General features: G+C 51.8%; 1 protein-coding gene across 1 annotated transcript; it reads left to right on the top strand.

Moving 5' to 3' along the window:
• Positions 1-2,588: 2,588 nt before the first annotated feature.
• Positions 2,589-6,287, top strand: KLK14 (kallikrein related peptidase 14). The gene is made up of 5 exons (XM_058280715.2): positions 2,589-2,628; positions 3,090-3,261; positions 4,857-5,110; positions 5,344-5,480; positions 6,026-6,287. The coding sequence occupies exons 1-5, from the start codon at positions 2,589-2,591 to the stop codon at positions 6,188-6,190; spliced, it is 768 nt and encodes a 255-aa protein (XP_058136698.2). The 3' UTR covers positions 6,191-6,287.
• The last annotated feature ends 10,326 nt before the right edge of the window (positions 6,288-16,613 follow it).

Below are 16,613 nucleotides of genomic sequence, written 5' to 3'. Positions count from 1 at the left end.
CAGACCATGAATTTTTTAAGAGCAGGGACCCTCGTCATTCATTCATTCAATGAATATTTAGGGAGCATTTATGGCACGGTCTATGTGGGAAGTGTGGGTAGAATGGTGGGCGAGAGACCTGGAGAGCTTCGAGTCTGGCGGGGAAGGCTGCAAGGAGCCTGGCAGCCACCACGTGGGATGTTGAGGTGGTTGACTGAGCCTGATTCACCATGGCACCCCAGCTCTTTCATTGGGTTCCCTTGGCTCCCCCAAGGCCTCCTGCTCAGGCAGGGTGTTGCCCGTTCAGGCAGAGGGCCCCTGGGGTACATCAAATGGAAGCCTCCTGCTCAACCAGAGTGGGCAGGGGCTGTGTTTGCCACGAGGTTCTTTTTGCATGTTGTCTTTAACTTTTTATCTGAAGTAATTTTAGGCACACAGCCCCAGGTGCCCTCCCCCCACTGCCCCTGGAGGTGGCATCTTGCCTGATTCAAGTCCAATATCAAAACCAGGAAACTGATGCAGGTTTTGAGACTGCAGCTAACCACTTTTACACGTGCTTTTACGTGCGTGCGTGTGTGTCCGTTTCCACGCAGTGTTCTCCCGTGGGAAGAATCTGGTCCACCGCCGCCGGCACCGCTCCTCCCGCGGCGGAGCTCCCACGGGCTGCTCTGCCCCTGTGCCAGCAGAGGTCATTTCTAAAGGAAGGGGCCTTCTGTTTGCACGCTCGCCCTCCCGTTTACGAGGCGGAGGCCTCGGGCTCAAGAGCAAGGCCCGTTAGCGGAACCGGCTGGCGGGGAGCAGACTCGCAGGGGAGAGGCGGGCGAGCGGGTTCAGGTGCAGGCGCCCAGTCCTGGAGACCCCAGCTGGACAGACAGACCCAGGCTAAGGGCCGGGCACAGCGACGGCCCAGACAGGCGTCCGGGCGGAGAAAGGCCGGGGCAGGCACGGCCCGGCAGGAAAGTGGTTTGGGAGCCAGTTCTGGGGTGAGCGAGGAGCAGCACGGAGCCAGGGCCCTGAGTCACCACGCGGGGGCGGGTGGAGCTGCCAAGGCCCACGGACAAATTACAGTCATTAGGGAATTTAAGAGGCTGGGGGAGGGGCTGAGGACAATAGGCGAGGATGGGGCGAAGCCAGGAGGGGACCCCGGCCCAGGGCCCCGCCTCAGGTTGACCTGGCACCCTGCCCCACCGCCCCCACTCTGTCTCCCTTACAGCCCCAACCTCCTGAGCCTGCCCATCGCCGAAGCTGCACAACCCTGGGGTCTCTGCTCTGCCCTGAGTCTCTGTCCCCCTCCCTCTGGGTCTCTGCCCCCTCCCTGGGTCCCTGTCCCCCTCCCTCTAGGTCTCCGTCCCCCTCCTTCTGGGTCCCCGTCCCCCTCCCTCTGGGTCCCTGTCCCCCTCCCTCTGGGTCCCTGTCCCCTCCCTCCGGGTCTCCGTCCCCCCCCTCTGGGTCTCCGTCCCCCCCCTCCGGGTCTCCGTCCCCCCCCTCCGGGTCTCCGTCCCCCCCTCTCCGGGTCTCCGTCCCCCCCTCTCCGGGTCTCTGTCCCCCCCTCTCCGGGTCTCTGTCCCCCTCCATCTGCAGAGCCTAGCCAGGCACACCACTTCTGGCACTGACCCTCCTCTGCTGCGGGATCCCTGCTCCCCACCCCCGTTAGGACCATGAGGACCCCAAAATGAGAAAGCAGAAGGGACAGGAACCGCCCCGGGGCCCTGGCCCCTGCCCTCCGCCCCGTCCCCCACCTCCCCGTCTGCTAGCTCTCCACCACCGCCTGCCTCTCCGTCCACCCCCCCCCTCCCCGCGCCACAGGCCCTGCTCAGCAGCGCCTTCCTCCTCTCTGTCTTCACTAGGCCCCCCTTCTCTTGAGCGCTCCCCTCTCCACCTGCTCCTTGGGTGGGAGAGGCGGTTCCTCTGCCCCTTTCTCTCAGGACCCTCCTCTCTTTCTCGGTGTCTCTCCAGTTGTCCAGTCCCATCTGTTTTTCTGCGCCCGCCTCTCCACACTCGTCTCTCCATGAATCTGCCCCCACCACCTTCTCCCTCTGCCCTCTGTCTCTTTCGCTTCCTCTGTTCCCTCTTTCTCTCCCTCTCCATCCCTCCCCTTCTCAGCCCCTCCCGCACCTTCCCCCAACCCCCTCCCCCGGTGTCACGATCCCCCCATGGTGTGAGTGGGAGCTCCCCTGCCCCCCTGCCCTGGGGTCCCCCACTCCTGGATTCTTGCCAGATTCTAGCACCTTCTTCGGGCGGGCAGTGGAGGGGCAGGAGGCCGTGGGCCGGGGAGCCCTGGAATGGGAACCAGAAGGTTAAAGGAATGTCATGAGACAGGCGGGAGGCAGGGCCAGCTGCCCAGCCAGGGATAAAAGGCTCAGCATCCTGTGGGCAAGGGAGAGACGCCACCCCAACTTCTTCCACGTGCAGAAGCGGGTCCTGAGCCTTGCCCTGAGTCCTCCCTCCCTCCGCTGCCCAGGGAGCCCCCACGCCCCTCGCCTGGTCTCTGGGCCTCGTGGCTCAGGGCTCTTGGTGTGAGTGGCTCTGCCATCTCTGACTCGCAGTCTCTGCCCTCCTTCTCTCTCGCCTTCTGCGTTTGCCAGAACCCGTGACCCCCAGCCCCCAACATGTTTCTCCTACTGGCAGCCCTTCAGATCATGGCTCTAGGTAAGACAGCAGTGGGGTGTGGGGCAGGGGGCGTCTTGGAGGCTCTGAGAAGAGACAGGGAAGGGTCCTGGGGAGCCGGGAGACTCACGAGTGCTCTGGAGAAAAAGAGCGGGAGGTAGTTTGGGGGTCGTGGCTGAGGAGCGTGCGGGGGGCACAGCTGTAAGTTCTGAATTGGGGACATTTCAGGAAATGGAGGGGGTGGATAGGAGGAAACTGGTGGGGAGAAATAAATGAGGAATTGTAGAGAACTCTTGGGTCCTGTGTGGTTCTGTTAGAAAGGAGGGCTGACGGTGTTACTGCAGAACCAGCATGGGGCAATTCGGATATTGCCAGAAGTGATGGAGGAGGGTGGCGACGGGAAGAGGGGGTCACAGCAGGGTTGCGAGGTGGTGGAGATCCCACAGAGTTGAGGGGGCGGGGAATATGTGCTCATCTGCTTTCCCCAACCCTGCTTGCTCTAGGCCTGGTACAGAGCCAAAGTGATGAAAACAAGATAATTGGTGGCTATACCTGCAACCAGAACTCCCAGCCATGGCAGGCGGCCCTGCTGACGGGCCCCACGCATCGCTTCTTCTGTGGCGCGGTCTTGCTCTCAGACCAGTGGGCCATCACTGCTGCTCACTGTGCCAGCCCGTGAGTGACCCCCCCACCCCATTCTTGTGCCAAGTACATCTAGATGCCCAGAGCTCAGCTTTGATTGCAGAGTCCAGTTTAGAACCCAATATGGGACCTGGGTAATGGTTTAGGATCTAAATAAGAACCTAGAACCAAGTACACAGCTCAGAACAAGGAAGTCAACCATAAATCTTGGCTGTAGATTCTGAAAGCAGGCTGACAGCCCAGAACCCACAGGCCAGCTTGGAGTCTCATGCAGAACCTAGAACATGATGCATAACCTAGAGAACCTGATGCATGACCTGATGTGCAACCTGGAGATGCATAATCTGGAGTCTATGCCAAACTGCATAGAACCTAAGATTTGGAATCCATTCCAGTTTGGTGGATGAATTCAGGGCACAGTCTACAATCAGAAATTCAGAACCTCTCTCAGTACACAGCCTAGAACACAGAACCTAGAATGGTAATCCAGCTGTAAACCCAGAACTCTCCTTACAGCAAGAACATAAATCTCAGAGCTTAGAATGGAGAACAGAACCTGGAACCAGTTCCAGATCCAAAGTTTAATTCAGACCATAGACCACAGTTTAGAATCCAGACCTCAACCCGGTGTCTACAATCCAGAATGCCAACCATAATCTGAAGCCCCATGAAGTTCATACAGCTCAGAGCTCATCCCAGATTCTAGACATGAATGGAGAACGCAGCCTAGGAGTCACTCTCCAGACTAGAGCCCAGAACTCACCCAGTGCCTATAACCCAGATCCAGTGCCACAGTTTGAACTTCAGTCTAGAAGCTAGATCCTGAATCTCTGTCCAGAACCCAGAACCCTACCTGAGGCTGAAGGCTCAGACCAGTCCAGAACCAAGAGCCCAGACTACAAATTGTAGCTTGATCTGAAAAAAAAGCCAAGCCTAAAAATCAAGAGCTCAGACCAGTGTTTAGAATCCTCAGCCCAACTGGAGCATGGGTCTCAGTGTCTAGAACTCAGGTCATAAACTGGAGCATAATCTAGAACCCTAAATTTAATCTAGAAGCTGGAGCTCATACCAGTGTCTAGAGTCCAGATCATAATCCATTGTTCAAGATAAAATCCTCTGCCTACTCTAATACTAAAACTTATACCAGTGTCTAAAATTTGTGCTATCATCCAGTCCCAATCTAGAACCATAGACTAAAGCCCAAAACTCAGATTGTCTAGAACCCCAATCCCAGATAATATCCAAGATGGAGCTGCCCTGGAGCCTGCTCTAGAATATCAGTTCTGACTGATATTCCCAAACCCATAGCCCAGAGTCCCACATAGAACTCAAAGCATAAAACCTGGCAGACTCTGGAGCAAAACCAAGAACTCATAATCTTCACCCTACATCTAAGGCAGAAGCCAGAATGCAACTCAAGAGGGAAGGGAGGAAGATGGGATTCAGCCAAGAGAGAATGCCCAGGCCATGAGTAAGGGAATGGAAGTCCAGGAATTGCTCGGCTTGCAGTTAGAGGGAAGCAGGTTGGACTTGAGGAACTCATCACCAGGGTAGGGAACTGGGGAGGGGCGGAGAGGGAGGTCTCAGGTCAGACCTTGAGTAAGCCTCCTCTTGGGATCATGGGCCAGGATGCTTCAGGTGGTCCTGGGCAAGCACAGTCTCCAGAAGTGGGAGGCCACACAGCAGGTGCTGAACGTGGTTCGCCAGGTGCCTCACCCCAGCTACAACTCCCGGACCCACGACAACGACCTGATGCTGCTGCGGCTGCAGAAGCCCGCCCGTCTGGGGAGGGCTGTGAGGCCCATCAACGTGGCTAGATCTTGCGCCAGACCTGGGACCACCTGCCGTGTGTCAGGCTGGGGCACCATATCCAGCCCCAACGGTGAGGTCTGGGCTTCCGCATCCTGGGGAGGTGGGGCCTGGGGACCCAGACTCCTGAGACCTGGGGGAGGAGGGAGCTGGTGTCTTGGGTCTGAGGGAGGAGGCAGCTGGACTCCTGGGTCTGAGGGAGGAGGGAGCTGGATCCTGGGTCTGAGGGGAGGAGGGATGAGGGTCAGGGCGACTTGGTCCTGTTGGAGGACAGACCCAGGTGCTCACCCCCCAGGGCCCCCCCAGTCAGGTACCCCGACGCTCTGCAGTGCGTGAACGTCAACATCTTCTCGGACCAGGCGTGTCGGCAGGCCTACTCCAGAGCCATCACTGCCGGCATGGTCTGTGCTGGGGTCCTGCAGGGCGGGAAGGACTCTTGCCAGGTGAGACTCATGGTGGGAGCTGGAGAAGGGGGCGTGGTTGGGGCTGGGATTAGACATGAAAGGACCTCAGGGCCCTGAAAATCAGCACAGATCCTGACAGGGGTGGAGGCCCCAGGGACTGAGGGCGATTGAAGAGCCTGGCTGTGCTGCTTCCAGCCGGGGCCATGGGCCTCACGCCCTCCTGCCTCAGTTTCCTTTATGTTACGTGGAGAACACGCCTCTTGGGAGAGCTGTTGGAGTCAGTTGTTATGATGCATGGAACGAACGCTGTGCTGGGGCCTCTAGAAGTCTTTACCTAGCCCTGAGAGGGGCAGAGACAGGGAGATATGCGAAAAGGGAGATGCTGATTCCTAGAACAGAACTAAGCAGGACCCAGGGGCTAGAGGCAGAGAAAGACACAGAGGAGCCCCAGGGAAGCAGAGCCCTCAGGCTGGGCGCCCCGAGCTGGACAGGGCGGCCTCCGCAGCCCCTCTCTCCATCTCTGCCTCCTGGGCTCTGGCCAGACATCTGTCCCTCCGCGTCTCCATCTCTGTCTCTCCCCGCAGGGTGACTCCGGGGGTCCCCTGGTGTGCGGAGGCCAGCTCCAGGGCCTTGTGTCGTGGGGGATGGAGCGCTGCGCCCAGCCTGGATACCCTGGGGTCTACACCAACCTGTGCAGGTACCAGAGCTGGATCCAGAACGTGATGTCGGGAAGAGGGTCTGCAGCTTGACCCCGCACCTTGGCACCAGCTGGCTTCACGTGCCTCCCCAGACCCTCTTCTCCCCACTCAGCACCTGAGAGTCCCGGCCTCAGCCCTTCCTCCCTCTGACCCCAGAGTCCAGCCCCCTCCTCCCTCAGACCCCAGAGTCCAGCCCCCTCCTCCCTCAGACCCAGGAGTCCAGCCCCTCCTCCCTCAGACCCCAGAGTCCAGCCCCCTCTTCCCTCAGACCCCAGAGTCCAGCCCCCTCCTCCCTCAGACTCCAGAGTCCAGCCCTCTCCTCCCTCAGACCCAGGAGTCCCAGCCCCCTCCTCCCTCAGACCCAGGAGTCCAGCCCCCTCCTCCTCTAGGAGTCCCAGCCCCCTCCTCCCTCAGACCTGGGAGTCCAGTCCCCTCCTCTCCCAGTCCCCAGTCCTTACCCCTGCCTCAGATCTCCAGTCCCCCACGGCAGTTTCTTCAGTTGCACCCACCCATGCACCCACCAACACGACCTCACCATCCTCATTCAAGATCTTTTCAGGGGATCGGATGTAGCTCAGTGGCTGAGCATCTGCTTCCCACGTACAAGGTCCTGGGTTCAATCCCCGGTACCTCATAAAAAATGTATATTTTCAGCACAGAGGACTGGGGTGTGAAGTCTGAACTGGCACACTATCCCAAAGCACACGCCTCCCACGACTCCTCGTGGCTCTAAAATCAGATACTAATAAAAATAAAAATAGAAATGGAATAATCCCCAGTGTCACGCTCCCGTTCATTTAGTTCTTTCCACAAACACGTGCGCAGTGACCCTTGGTGTCCGGCTCAGCCCCTGCTGAGCTCTGGGGTCTGACCCTCCACCATCCTCTGGTGGTGAAGGAGGAAACACCCAGCCTTGCTGTGCTCTGCCAGCGGCGCCTCCCTTCTCCGTGTCCGTGTGTCCTCTGGGCAGGGGCTTCTCAGGTTCAGGGCAAGGAGGCCCTGCCTTTTTCCTGGAAAACACTATGCAGACGGGAGGCCCTTTTTCTCCATATCAGATCTCAGGTGAGGAGAGTTGAGTTAACCACACTCTTGAGTGCAAGTCCTGGCAAAGCCCTTCTTTCGTTTTCTTTATTTGCTTTGACCCTTCACCCTGGACTGCATCCCCCTTCCCCTCACAGACTCAAGCCGAACGGCTTGGAACTCATGCACCCCTGGGGAACATGCACCAGTGTACTGGGTTGTTTCTAATTTGCATGATACCTTTGTGTTCTGCATCTCATTCTCTATTCTTCCTTTCGTTCATCAAGGATTGTTTATTGGGCCCGGGTTATGCACCAGGCAATGGTTAGGTACAGGAGGTAGAGGTGCGGACAAGGCGGATGACACTCCTGCCCTCACAGAGCTTACATTCCAGCATGAGTGACACACAAGAAACAATACACATACTTTCAAAGTCACATATAGAGGAAAAAATAAACCCAAAATATGTCTTTTTTAAAGTTAAGTATAGAGTCCCTGTGAGTAAAAAGTCAACAATCACTGGAGGGCTTGAGGGCAGGCTTGTACTAACTTGCAAGAACCGATTGGCACATTTTCAGGAATTTTGAGAGGCAATTGTTAAGCACAGCCATTATTAAAAATTACATAAACTTACAAGTAAATAAGTTATATTAAAAACAAAGCTAATAAATACTCAAAACTCATCAATTTCTCATTATTGTCCTACATTTTACCAGTATTTATCCTCTAAGGTTATTGTCTCTTGAATTACTTCCGTATCCCAGAACTTCCACACAAATCTTCCCAACTCTGTATCCAGTGACGTGGTGTTGGTAGCTTGAAATCTGCCAAAGAGGGCGTATTTACACCATGGAAAATGGCAAGCCCTACGAATCAGGGTGTTTTTGTTTTGTTTTGTCTTTGGTCTGAGAGCGCCATTGTTAAACCTTTGCCAGCGCCCGCTGGGCAGGGCTGCTTGGGAATGAGTTAACCGCAGTGGTGACTGTCTTCTCGTAGTTCTGGGCTTGGATACAAGAGAGTTCAGGTAAACACAGAATGTCGGGCTGGCCTTGCAATAGGTCCAGCACGTGGGGGGCGGGGGGTGCTCTGAGCTTGCTGAGGTTGAAGGGAATTGCCCTTCTGCATCAAGGTGACTCTATACAACTTGGCTCCCACATGTCTCAGCTATACAAGATCCATGGGACATGGGGGACCAAAGAAGCTCGGGACTCCCAACAAGATAAAGATACAGCCCATGCGACAATTCTCACCCCACAGCCTACTATAAAGCTAAGTAAAGGTCATTTAAATTAAAGATGACTTTAATAATCTGATTTCCAACCCGTAGTCCCACCTATGGCCCTTGAGAGCTGGATTTTTATGTATTCCAGACCCAGGAATGCACATTCTTTTCACATGTTTAAACCTCTGAAATTGGGAGTTGATGGTGTCTTAGCACTGTGTCCCTATTCAATTGGCAGCTTTTTTCCTTTCCTTTTTGGTGGCATACAAAATAATAGTGCCACACAAGAAATGACATTTTAGATTTGGTGAAACGGGGTGTGAAGGAAGTTGAGCGTGAGTGAGGGGTCAGGTTACCCTGTTAAACAGGCTCTCTTATTCCACCAAACACTATTTCAACCATCTTTATCCACGTTGTTGCCTAATTTATCACTTCTAACTGCTGCAGAGTCCCCTTGACCTGGACCGTCCAGTAAGGTGGCCACAAACCACATGTGGTCATTTCATTTTAAGGTAAAACTAGTTAAAACTAAGGAAATGTTAAAGCTCTATTCCTTAGCCTTAGTCAATAACCACATGCAGCTGGTGGCTACCATCTTGGATGGGGCAGATACAGACTGTTTCCATCATCGCAGAAAGTTCTGTTGGACAGCCGTGCTCTAGTCTATGCTCTTGTGTCTCACAGTGTGGTCCATGCAACAGCAAGAGCTGATTAGAAACAGCATCACCAGGAGCTTATTAGAAATGTAAGCTCTGTGACCCCACCCAAGACCAACTGAATCAGAATCTGCATTTTAAAAAAGATCCCAGAGGACGTGATGAACCTCCATGGCTACCACTCATCATACTTTTTAAAATTAATTAATTAATTAATTTTAATTCATTTTTAAAAATATTACATTCAAAAAATATGGGGTCCCCATGTACCCCCCACTTCCCTCACCCCACTACTCCCCCCATAGCAACATTCTCCTCCATGATCATGACACATTCATTGCGTTTGGTGAATACATCTCTGAGCATCACTGCACTTCATGGTCAATGGTCCACATCATAGCCCACGCTCTCTCATGTTCCATCCAGTGGGCCATGGGAGGATCTACAATGTCCGGTAATTGTCCCTGCAGCACCACCGAGGACAACTCCAAGTCCCGAAAACGCCTCCACATCTCATCTCTTCCTCCCATTCCCCACACCCAGCAGCCACCATGGCCACTTTTTCCACACCAATGCCACATTTTCTTCGTTTACTAACCACAGTAGTTCATGAATAGACTATCATTAAGTCCACTCTAATCCATATTCTATTCCTCCATCCTGTGGACCTTGGATTGGCATCTATGTCAAAAGGGGGCTTAGATTCCACATGGATGCTGGGAGCAATCTTCCTGCTTTCAGTTGTAGGCACTCTTGGCTCCATGGTGTGGTGGTTGACCTTCTTCACCTCCATATTAGCTGAGTGGGTAAGTCCAAAAAACCAGAGTGTAGGAGCTGAAGTCTGTTGAGGCTCAGGGCCTGGCTCTCTCCCTGTGGCCCATCAGTGAAGCAGTACCTATTTTTGGACAGGACCCTTATCTATCTACATTTCTCTGGAATATTCACACAGGAGGGGGCCCCTGGACCAACAGGCTTACTCTTAAGAACTGACAGGTTTATATCCAGAAAAGAAGGGTTCCTATTTCCTTACACCCTCAACAACACCTGTGTTTCATTCATTCATTCCACAAACATTCATTGAATCCCGTTATGTACCAGGTTCTTTTCTAGGAACATACAAGATAAATACCTCTTCTCTCAGGGAGCTCACATTGCAGAGGGGAGGCAGACTAGAAACAAATGAATAAGTAAAGCATAAAGTGTGATAGATAGGAATAGTGTCATGGAGAAAAGGAAGCAGGATAAGGGGGCCAGAGAGTGCCAGAGGAGGGCACCTATTTGAAGTTGGATGGTTGTATAGTAAAGAGTTAACTCACACAAAAAAATTTAAAACATAAAAAAAAAAAACAATTAAAAAAAGAAAAAAACAATTAAAAAATCATTGAAAAAACAATGAATAAAAAAGAGTTAACTCAGCAAGCCTGTGTTATTCCAACCTGCACATTCCAAAGAGCTGGAAACCAGTTCCTGAGAGACAATCTCTGAGCTCTTGGAATGATCTGCTTGATGAGTGTCTTTGTTTACCTGGGATCTTGGGCCATGCCAGATATTCTATGCTAGCAATGTGATTTATGGTGAGAGCCATGGGTCACGTGGTATCAGCTTGACCTCTGGAGGGGCTGGAGACTGAAGTCAGCTATGTGATCCAGCCCCAATAAAAACCGTAGACACCAAGACTCCCTTGAGCTTCCCTGATTGGCAGTAGTCTGTGCATATTGTCACACATCATTGCTGGGGGAATTTAGTACTGTCCACAGGACTCCACTGGGAGAGGACAACTGGAAGCTTTTACCTGGACCCTCCTGGACCCTGCCCTATGTGCCTTTTTCCTTTGCTTATTTGCATCTGTATCCATAACTGTGAATTTAACAGCTTTTCATTTATTTTCTTTTTTTTTTTTTTTACAGAGGTACCAGGGATTAAACCCAGGACCATGTACGTGGGAAGCAGATGCTCAATCAACTGAGCTACATTCACTCCCCGTAACAGCTTTTCTGGTTTCAGTGAGTCTCTCTAGCGAATCATGGAACCTGAAGATGATCTCAGTGATACCCAACAACAGTGATCAAGGAAGTCTCCATGGAGAAGATGATGAGAACTGAAGGAGCCATGCAGATGTCTGGGGCAAGAGGGTTCCAGGTAGTGGGAGCAGCAGGAGATACCAAAGCCCTGAGACAGGAGTGTGCCCAGCATGAGTGGGGCTGGAGAAGAGGAGAGAGCAGAAGATGACATCAGTGGAGTATCAGGGGACAGACAGCATAGAACTCTGAATGTCATCATAAGGAAACTTCTCTTTCACTCCAAGTGAGGTGAGAGCACCGGAAGGTTTGGAAAACAGAGTGCCCTGTTCTGACTTACATTTTAAAAGGCCACCTTGGCTGCAGCATTGAAAATAAAGTATAGTCAGACAAGGACAGAGCGTGGAAGACCAGAATGGAAATGCGCAATAGTCCAGGTGAGAGACAATGGTGGCTGGGACCAGGATGGCTAGGATGGAAGGTGGTGACACCTGATCAGATTCTGGATAAACTTTGAAGGCAGAGCTGACAGCGTTTGATGACCAAATGGATGTGGGGTGTGAAAAAATGAATCCAAGAATGAGACTGAGGTTTTGGCTGAATAATGGAAGGATGAATTGGCCATTTATAGAGATGATCTAGTCTGCAAGAGTCTGCATTTGGGATGTGAACAGGGCGGAGAGGAGTTTGGTTTTGGACATAGAGGTGTTGAGTAGGCAGTTGGATGTTAAGTCAAGAATTCAAGAGCACGGTCTGGATGGAGACATAAATTTGGGAGTCATCAGCATGTAGATGGTATTTAAATCCACGAGACTAGATGAGATCACCAAGGGAGTGAATGTAGACTGAGGAGAGGTGAGGACCAGGACTGAGCCCTGAGGTGCTCTACCAGGTAGAGATTGGGAAGATGCAGAGAAACCACCAATGGACACTGATGGAGAGCAACCAGCAAGTTGGGAGGAAAACCAGGAGAGAGTAGGCATCCTGGGAGCCAAGGAGAGAAACTGACTGAAGGAACATGGAGTGTCCACTTGTCAAACACTGCTAATAACTCAAGTAAGATGAGCCCAGAAGACCTGGCCGTCAGACTCTGCAGCATGGAAGTCACCTGTTTCCTTAATAAGGCAGTCTTGGCAGAGCAGTCTGAGAGAAAGCCTGCATGGAATGGGTTCAAGGGAGGACAGGAGGAGAGGGATTGGAGACAGTGAGTGTAGCCAGTGTTTTAGATCTAGACTAGTTAAGGCGACCAGAAAATGGACCAGGAGCATAGTAGAGACAGAAGAGCTGATTAAAGTTTTTTTCTTTTTCTTCTCCTTCTCCTCCTCATTCTCCTTTTTCCTCTTCTTCCTCTTCTCCTTCTTCCTCTTCTCCTTCTTCCCCTTCTCCTTCTTCCCCTTTTTTCCTTTCTTCCTCTTCTCCCTCTTCTCCCTCTTCTTCTCCTTCTCTTTCTTCTCCTTCTTCTTCTTCCTCTTCTCCTTTTCCTCCTTCTCCCTCTTCTTCTCCTTTCTCTTCTTCTCCTTCTCCTCCTTCTTCGCTTCCTTCCCCTTTTCCCTCTTCTTCCCCTCCTTCCCCTTCTTCTCCTTCTCCTTCTTATTCCTCTTCTTCTCCTTCTCTTCCTTCTCCTTCTTCCCCTTCTCCCTCTTCTTCTCCTCCTCCCTCTTCTTCTCCTTCTCTCCCTCCTTCCTCTTCTTCCCCTTCTCCCTCTTCTCCTTCTACCTCTTCTTCTTCTCTTTCTCTCCCTTCTTCCCCTTCTTCCCCTTCTCCTTCTTTCTCACTATTCTCACTCTTCTTCTTCTCCCTCTCCTCTTCCTCCTCCTTCTTATCCTCTTTTTTCTTCTAATGGAAAATGGGAGGAATTGTAGCATGTTTGTATGTTAATGGGAAGCCTCATTGGGGAAGAAAAAATTTTGACAATGCAGGCAAGAAAGGGAAGGACTGCTGGAATGATGTCCTTGAGGAGGCAAGAGGGGACAAGAGAGCAGGTGCAAGTGGAGGGCTCTTTCTTAGGTGGAGGTACAGACTATTCATCCATAGAAATGGGAGAGCAGGCAAAGGATATGGGCACAGACACAGGTAGGTGGCAAGACTGATCTTTCTAATTTTTGCTATTCTGATGTGTGAGCAGTGGCATTTCATTGCTGCATGGAGGGGTTGTGACTGGGTGGCCATTTGGCCATTATTAATAGCACGGACCCAAAGAAGACTGGATGTCTCCCAACTCCTTGTTCATCTTTCTCTCCAGGAACCTGTCTTGTTTCTCCCTGGGTACCTCTCTGTCTTTGTACCTCTGTGTCTTTGTGCCTTGGTCTCTCTCATTTTCTCTGTCCTCTCTTCCAACCTTCAACCATCTTTCCATCTCTGTGTGTTTATCTCTTTGCGTCTTTCTATGTCTCCCCCTCCCTTCATGCTTACCTCAGGCCCCTCCTTTGGGCCTGGGTGTGGGGATGAGAAAGTCATCCCAGCCAGTGCCTCCAACCAGACCTTCCAGTTCCTGCTTGACAAAGCACCCCATGTTGAAGCCAAGCAAGGGTGGGGCCTCCGAGAACCTCAGGTTGCCTCCATCTCAGCTTTACTTTTTTAATAAGCACATTTCTGGCCTTCAGTATGTGTCAGGCTCTGGTCTAAGCACCTTCAGGTATTAACTCATTTACTATTCCCCTAGGATGTAGGTGCTATTGATAGCACCTTTCTTTTACAAATGAGGAAATTGAGGCACAGAGTGGCCAAGTCACTTCCTCAGGTCGTACAGCTAGTAAGTGGTGGAGCAGGTGTTTTTGAACCCAGGTGGTCTTCCACAGTCTAAGCTTTACCCACGAGAGAATACTGTCTCTTCTTTTCCTTGCTCTTGCTTCTTCTTTCTCCAGCCCTGCCCTCTGGAGGAAAGACCCTGATCTGTGAAAAGGGTACAACCGGGTTTGGTCCTGGTTGGGCGTGACTTTCAGTAGCCCACTGCCCTCCATGGACTCTGGTCTCCAAGTTCATCAGATGAGGGGGTGGAACTTGCCCCATCCTTAGCAAGTCCATGGCCTCACTTCAAGGAGCGAGTCAGCCAACCTGAGTCCTGTCTAATCATGACCCCAATGTCAGCATTGACCTGGCACTCGTCCCTCAGCAAATATTAAAGCCAGCCACCCCCACTCCAGACAGCAGCCCTTCCCAAGAGAGAATGGGTTCTCTGGGAGTGCAGACCCAGGCTGTAGAGCTGTCACCTCTCTTAACCCTGTACCCACCTTCCTGCCACCTGAATCTAATTCCACTCAAAAAGAGTGAACTCATCACCCATTCCAGATCCCATCCAGTGAGGTGGGGGAAACCCAGACGGGAAAGAACTATTGCATTTCTCTTACCTTGACAGGAGTTCACAGCCATGGCCCAGCCTACCAACACCAAAACCCTACCCTCAACAGACTCTCAACCTCACATCTAGTGTTCATCACCAAAATCAACCCTCAACCACAACTCAACTGTATCTCAACACCTCCCCATCCAAAGCCTTAACCTGGACCTCTCTCCAGCTCCAACCCAACAGGGTCTCATTTACAACATGACCCTATCCCAAACACCAACTCCAGTACCACCTCCAACTCCATACCCATCCTCATCCCTTTTCCATTCTCCTCCCAAAACTCACATTCCCAATGTTGTCATCTTATCCTAAACCTCAACAGGAACTCGACACCAAACCCATATTAAACCATACCTTTGTTAGTTTAGAGAAGACTTGTGAGGGACATTGAAATGGACCCAACAGATTAGTAAATATTGTCAGTGGAAAACTAGAATCTGCACCATTCATTATCTTTGAGCTATTTTATAACTCTGTAAATTGTAGTTGATAGCAATGCAAATAATTCTTGCCCATAACCTTGCAAATGAATTTTGTCAAGCGGAAGTATAATTAATTTCCCTCTCCCTCGGTAGAATAAGCCAGTTTTGCAACTATTTGCCTATGCATTTCAGCATTCCGTATTGCCTATACATGTGTAGTTCTTTAATTCTCTTTGAATCAGTTGTAACATTTTGGCTGGCTCTCTCAATTTTTACTGAGTTAGAATAAAATCTTTGACATTTGCCAATTTTATATAAGTATGAAAGTCATGGTTAGAACTCCATTTAAAGAAAAGATCCTTTAACACTAGATTTGATGCCTACATCCAAATCTGAACTCTCCCACATGGACCATACCAGGTTAGATGTGAAATTTCACCCCATTCATCTATCTCTACTTGTTCCTCTATCCTCATCCTGACACCACTGCTCTCCATTTGGTCCCCATCCCTGGTCTTCTTCCAAATCCTGACCCCACCTCTGTCCTCCCTAATCCCTAATCCTGCCCTCTCCACCCCCCTGGACTTAACTCACCGCCCCACCCAGACACAGTAGGTTCCAGAAGACACCTACTCACTCATCAAACACCACCCCTTCCTCCTTCCTCTTTTCCCAATCCCAGCCCCCAGAGCTTTCTGGTGCCCACTTCTCCCTCTCTACTCTCTCCCCCTCTCCCCCTCTCCCTCTCTCCTCTCTCTCTGTGGACTCCCTCACCCCATCTGACCCCGCTCCTGTGAGGATGTTTATCCAAAATATTGCTTTCCCAGGCCCAGTCCCTGCTTCCATCCAGATCCAGGAGTACTTGACTTCTCCACCCATTATCTAAAGCAGGGCTTCTTAACCTTTTATGTTCCATGAACCCCTTTGCCAGTCAGGTGAAAACCACAGACCCCTTACTAAGTCCACACTACACTGTGTATTATTTAATAAATAGATAACACCCGGACCAACATGTCCCCACAGGAATGTTTTTTTTTTTTTTTTTTGCATGTCAATTCAAGCTCACGGACCCCCTGTTAAGATCCCCTGATCTAAAGATTCCCTTCTTCTGCCGGATGGTCATGTAATCTATGATGTGGAGGTAAATCCAGAAGAAGAGGGGGGCTGGAGATGGAGTTGGGGCTGGAGACGAGACTGGGAATTGGAATTTGGATGTGTTAAGTTTGGTGTTGAGAGAGAGGCATGGGGTTGGAGGCGGGATTGAGTTGAGTTTTAGGGTAAAGGGTAGGTGAAGTTTGGGCTGGGAGATGGGATGGGGTAGAAAATGGCCATCTGGGAGCTGAGGTACGTGAAAAACATGCATGGGGTTGAAGAGGGAGCTAGAAGTGGGAATGCAGTTAGGAATGGAAAATGGGGTGAGCAGGGGTGAGCAGGGGGTTTGGGGGGGGGTATGGGGAAGGCATTCCCCTCTCTCCTGTTGGGTCCTGTTGCCTGAAAAGTTCATAGTGAGTTCAGCTGTGGCTTGGGTGGGGCCAGATCTGGGTCCCAGCTTGTCCTTGAAACTCCTCCCCAAGCAAAGGACCAAGCCCTGGCTGGGGGGTGCCTGCTGAGCCAGAGGGGTGGAGAGGGGAGGCCAGGGACAGGGAAATGCTGAGGGCGCTGGGGGAGGGCGTTCAGGGGTTAAAAGCCATGGGTCGGGGCTGAAGTTCGAGGCCGCTGGCAGGAGACGCTCTTCCCCGGCCCCTCACTCAGGTAGGGTTGGCCTGGGGAGGGGGCAGGAAGCCTTGGAA

This window comes from Dasypus novemcinctus, chromosome 18 (assembly GCF_030445035.2).
Source record: "Dasypus novemcinctus isolate mDasNov1 chromosome 18, mDasNov1.1.hap2, whole genome shotgun sequence".
Taxonomy (NCBI): Eukaryota; Metazoa; Chordata; class Mammalia; order Cingulata; family Dasypodidae; genus Dasypus; species Dasypus novemcinctus.
The sequence above is the reverse complement of the archived record's forward strand: the minus strand, read 5'-3'. Positions and strand labels throughout refer to the sequence as shown.

Excerpts from the sequence above, each read along its gene's own strand:
- KLK14 (XM_058280715.2), top strand. The coding sequence starts at position 2,589 with ATGTTTCTCCTACTGGCAGCCCTTCAGATCATGGCTCTAG. Across the intron at positions 5,111-5,343 it reads CACCATATCCAGCCCCAACG|TCAGGTACCCCGACGCTCTG; the intron begins GTGAGGTCTGGG and ends GGGCCCCCCCAG. Across the intron at positions 5,481-6,025 it reads GCGGGAAGGACTCTTGCCAG|GGTGACTCCGGGGGTCCCCT; the intron begins GTGAGACTCATG and ends CTCTCCCCGCAG.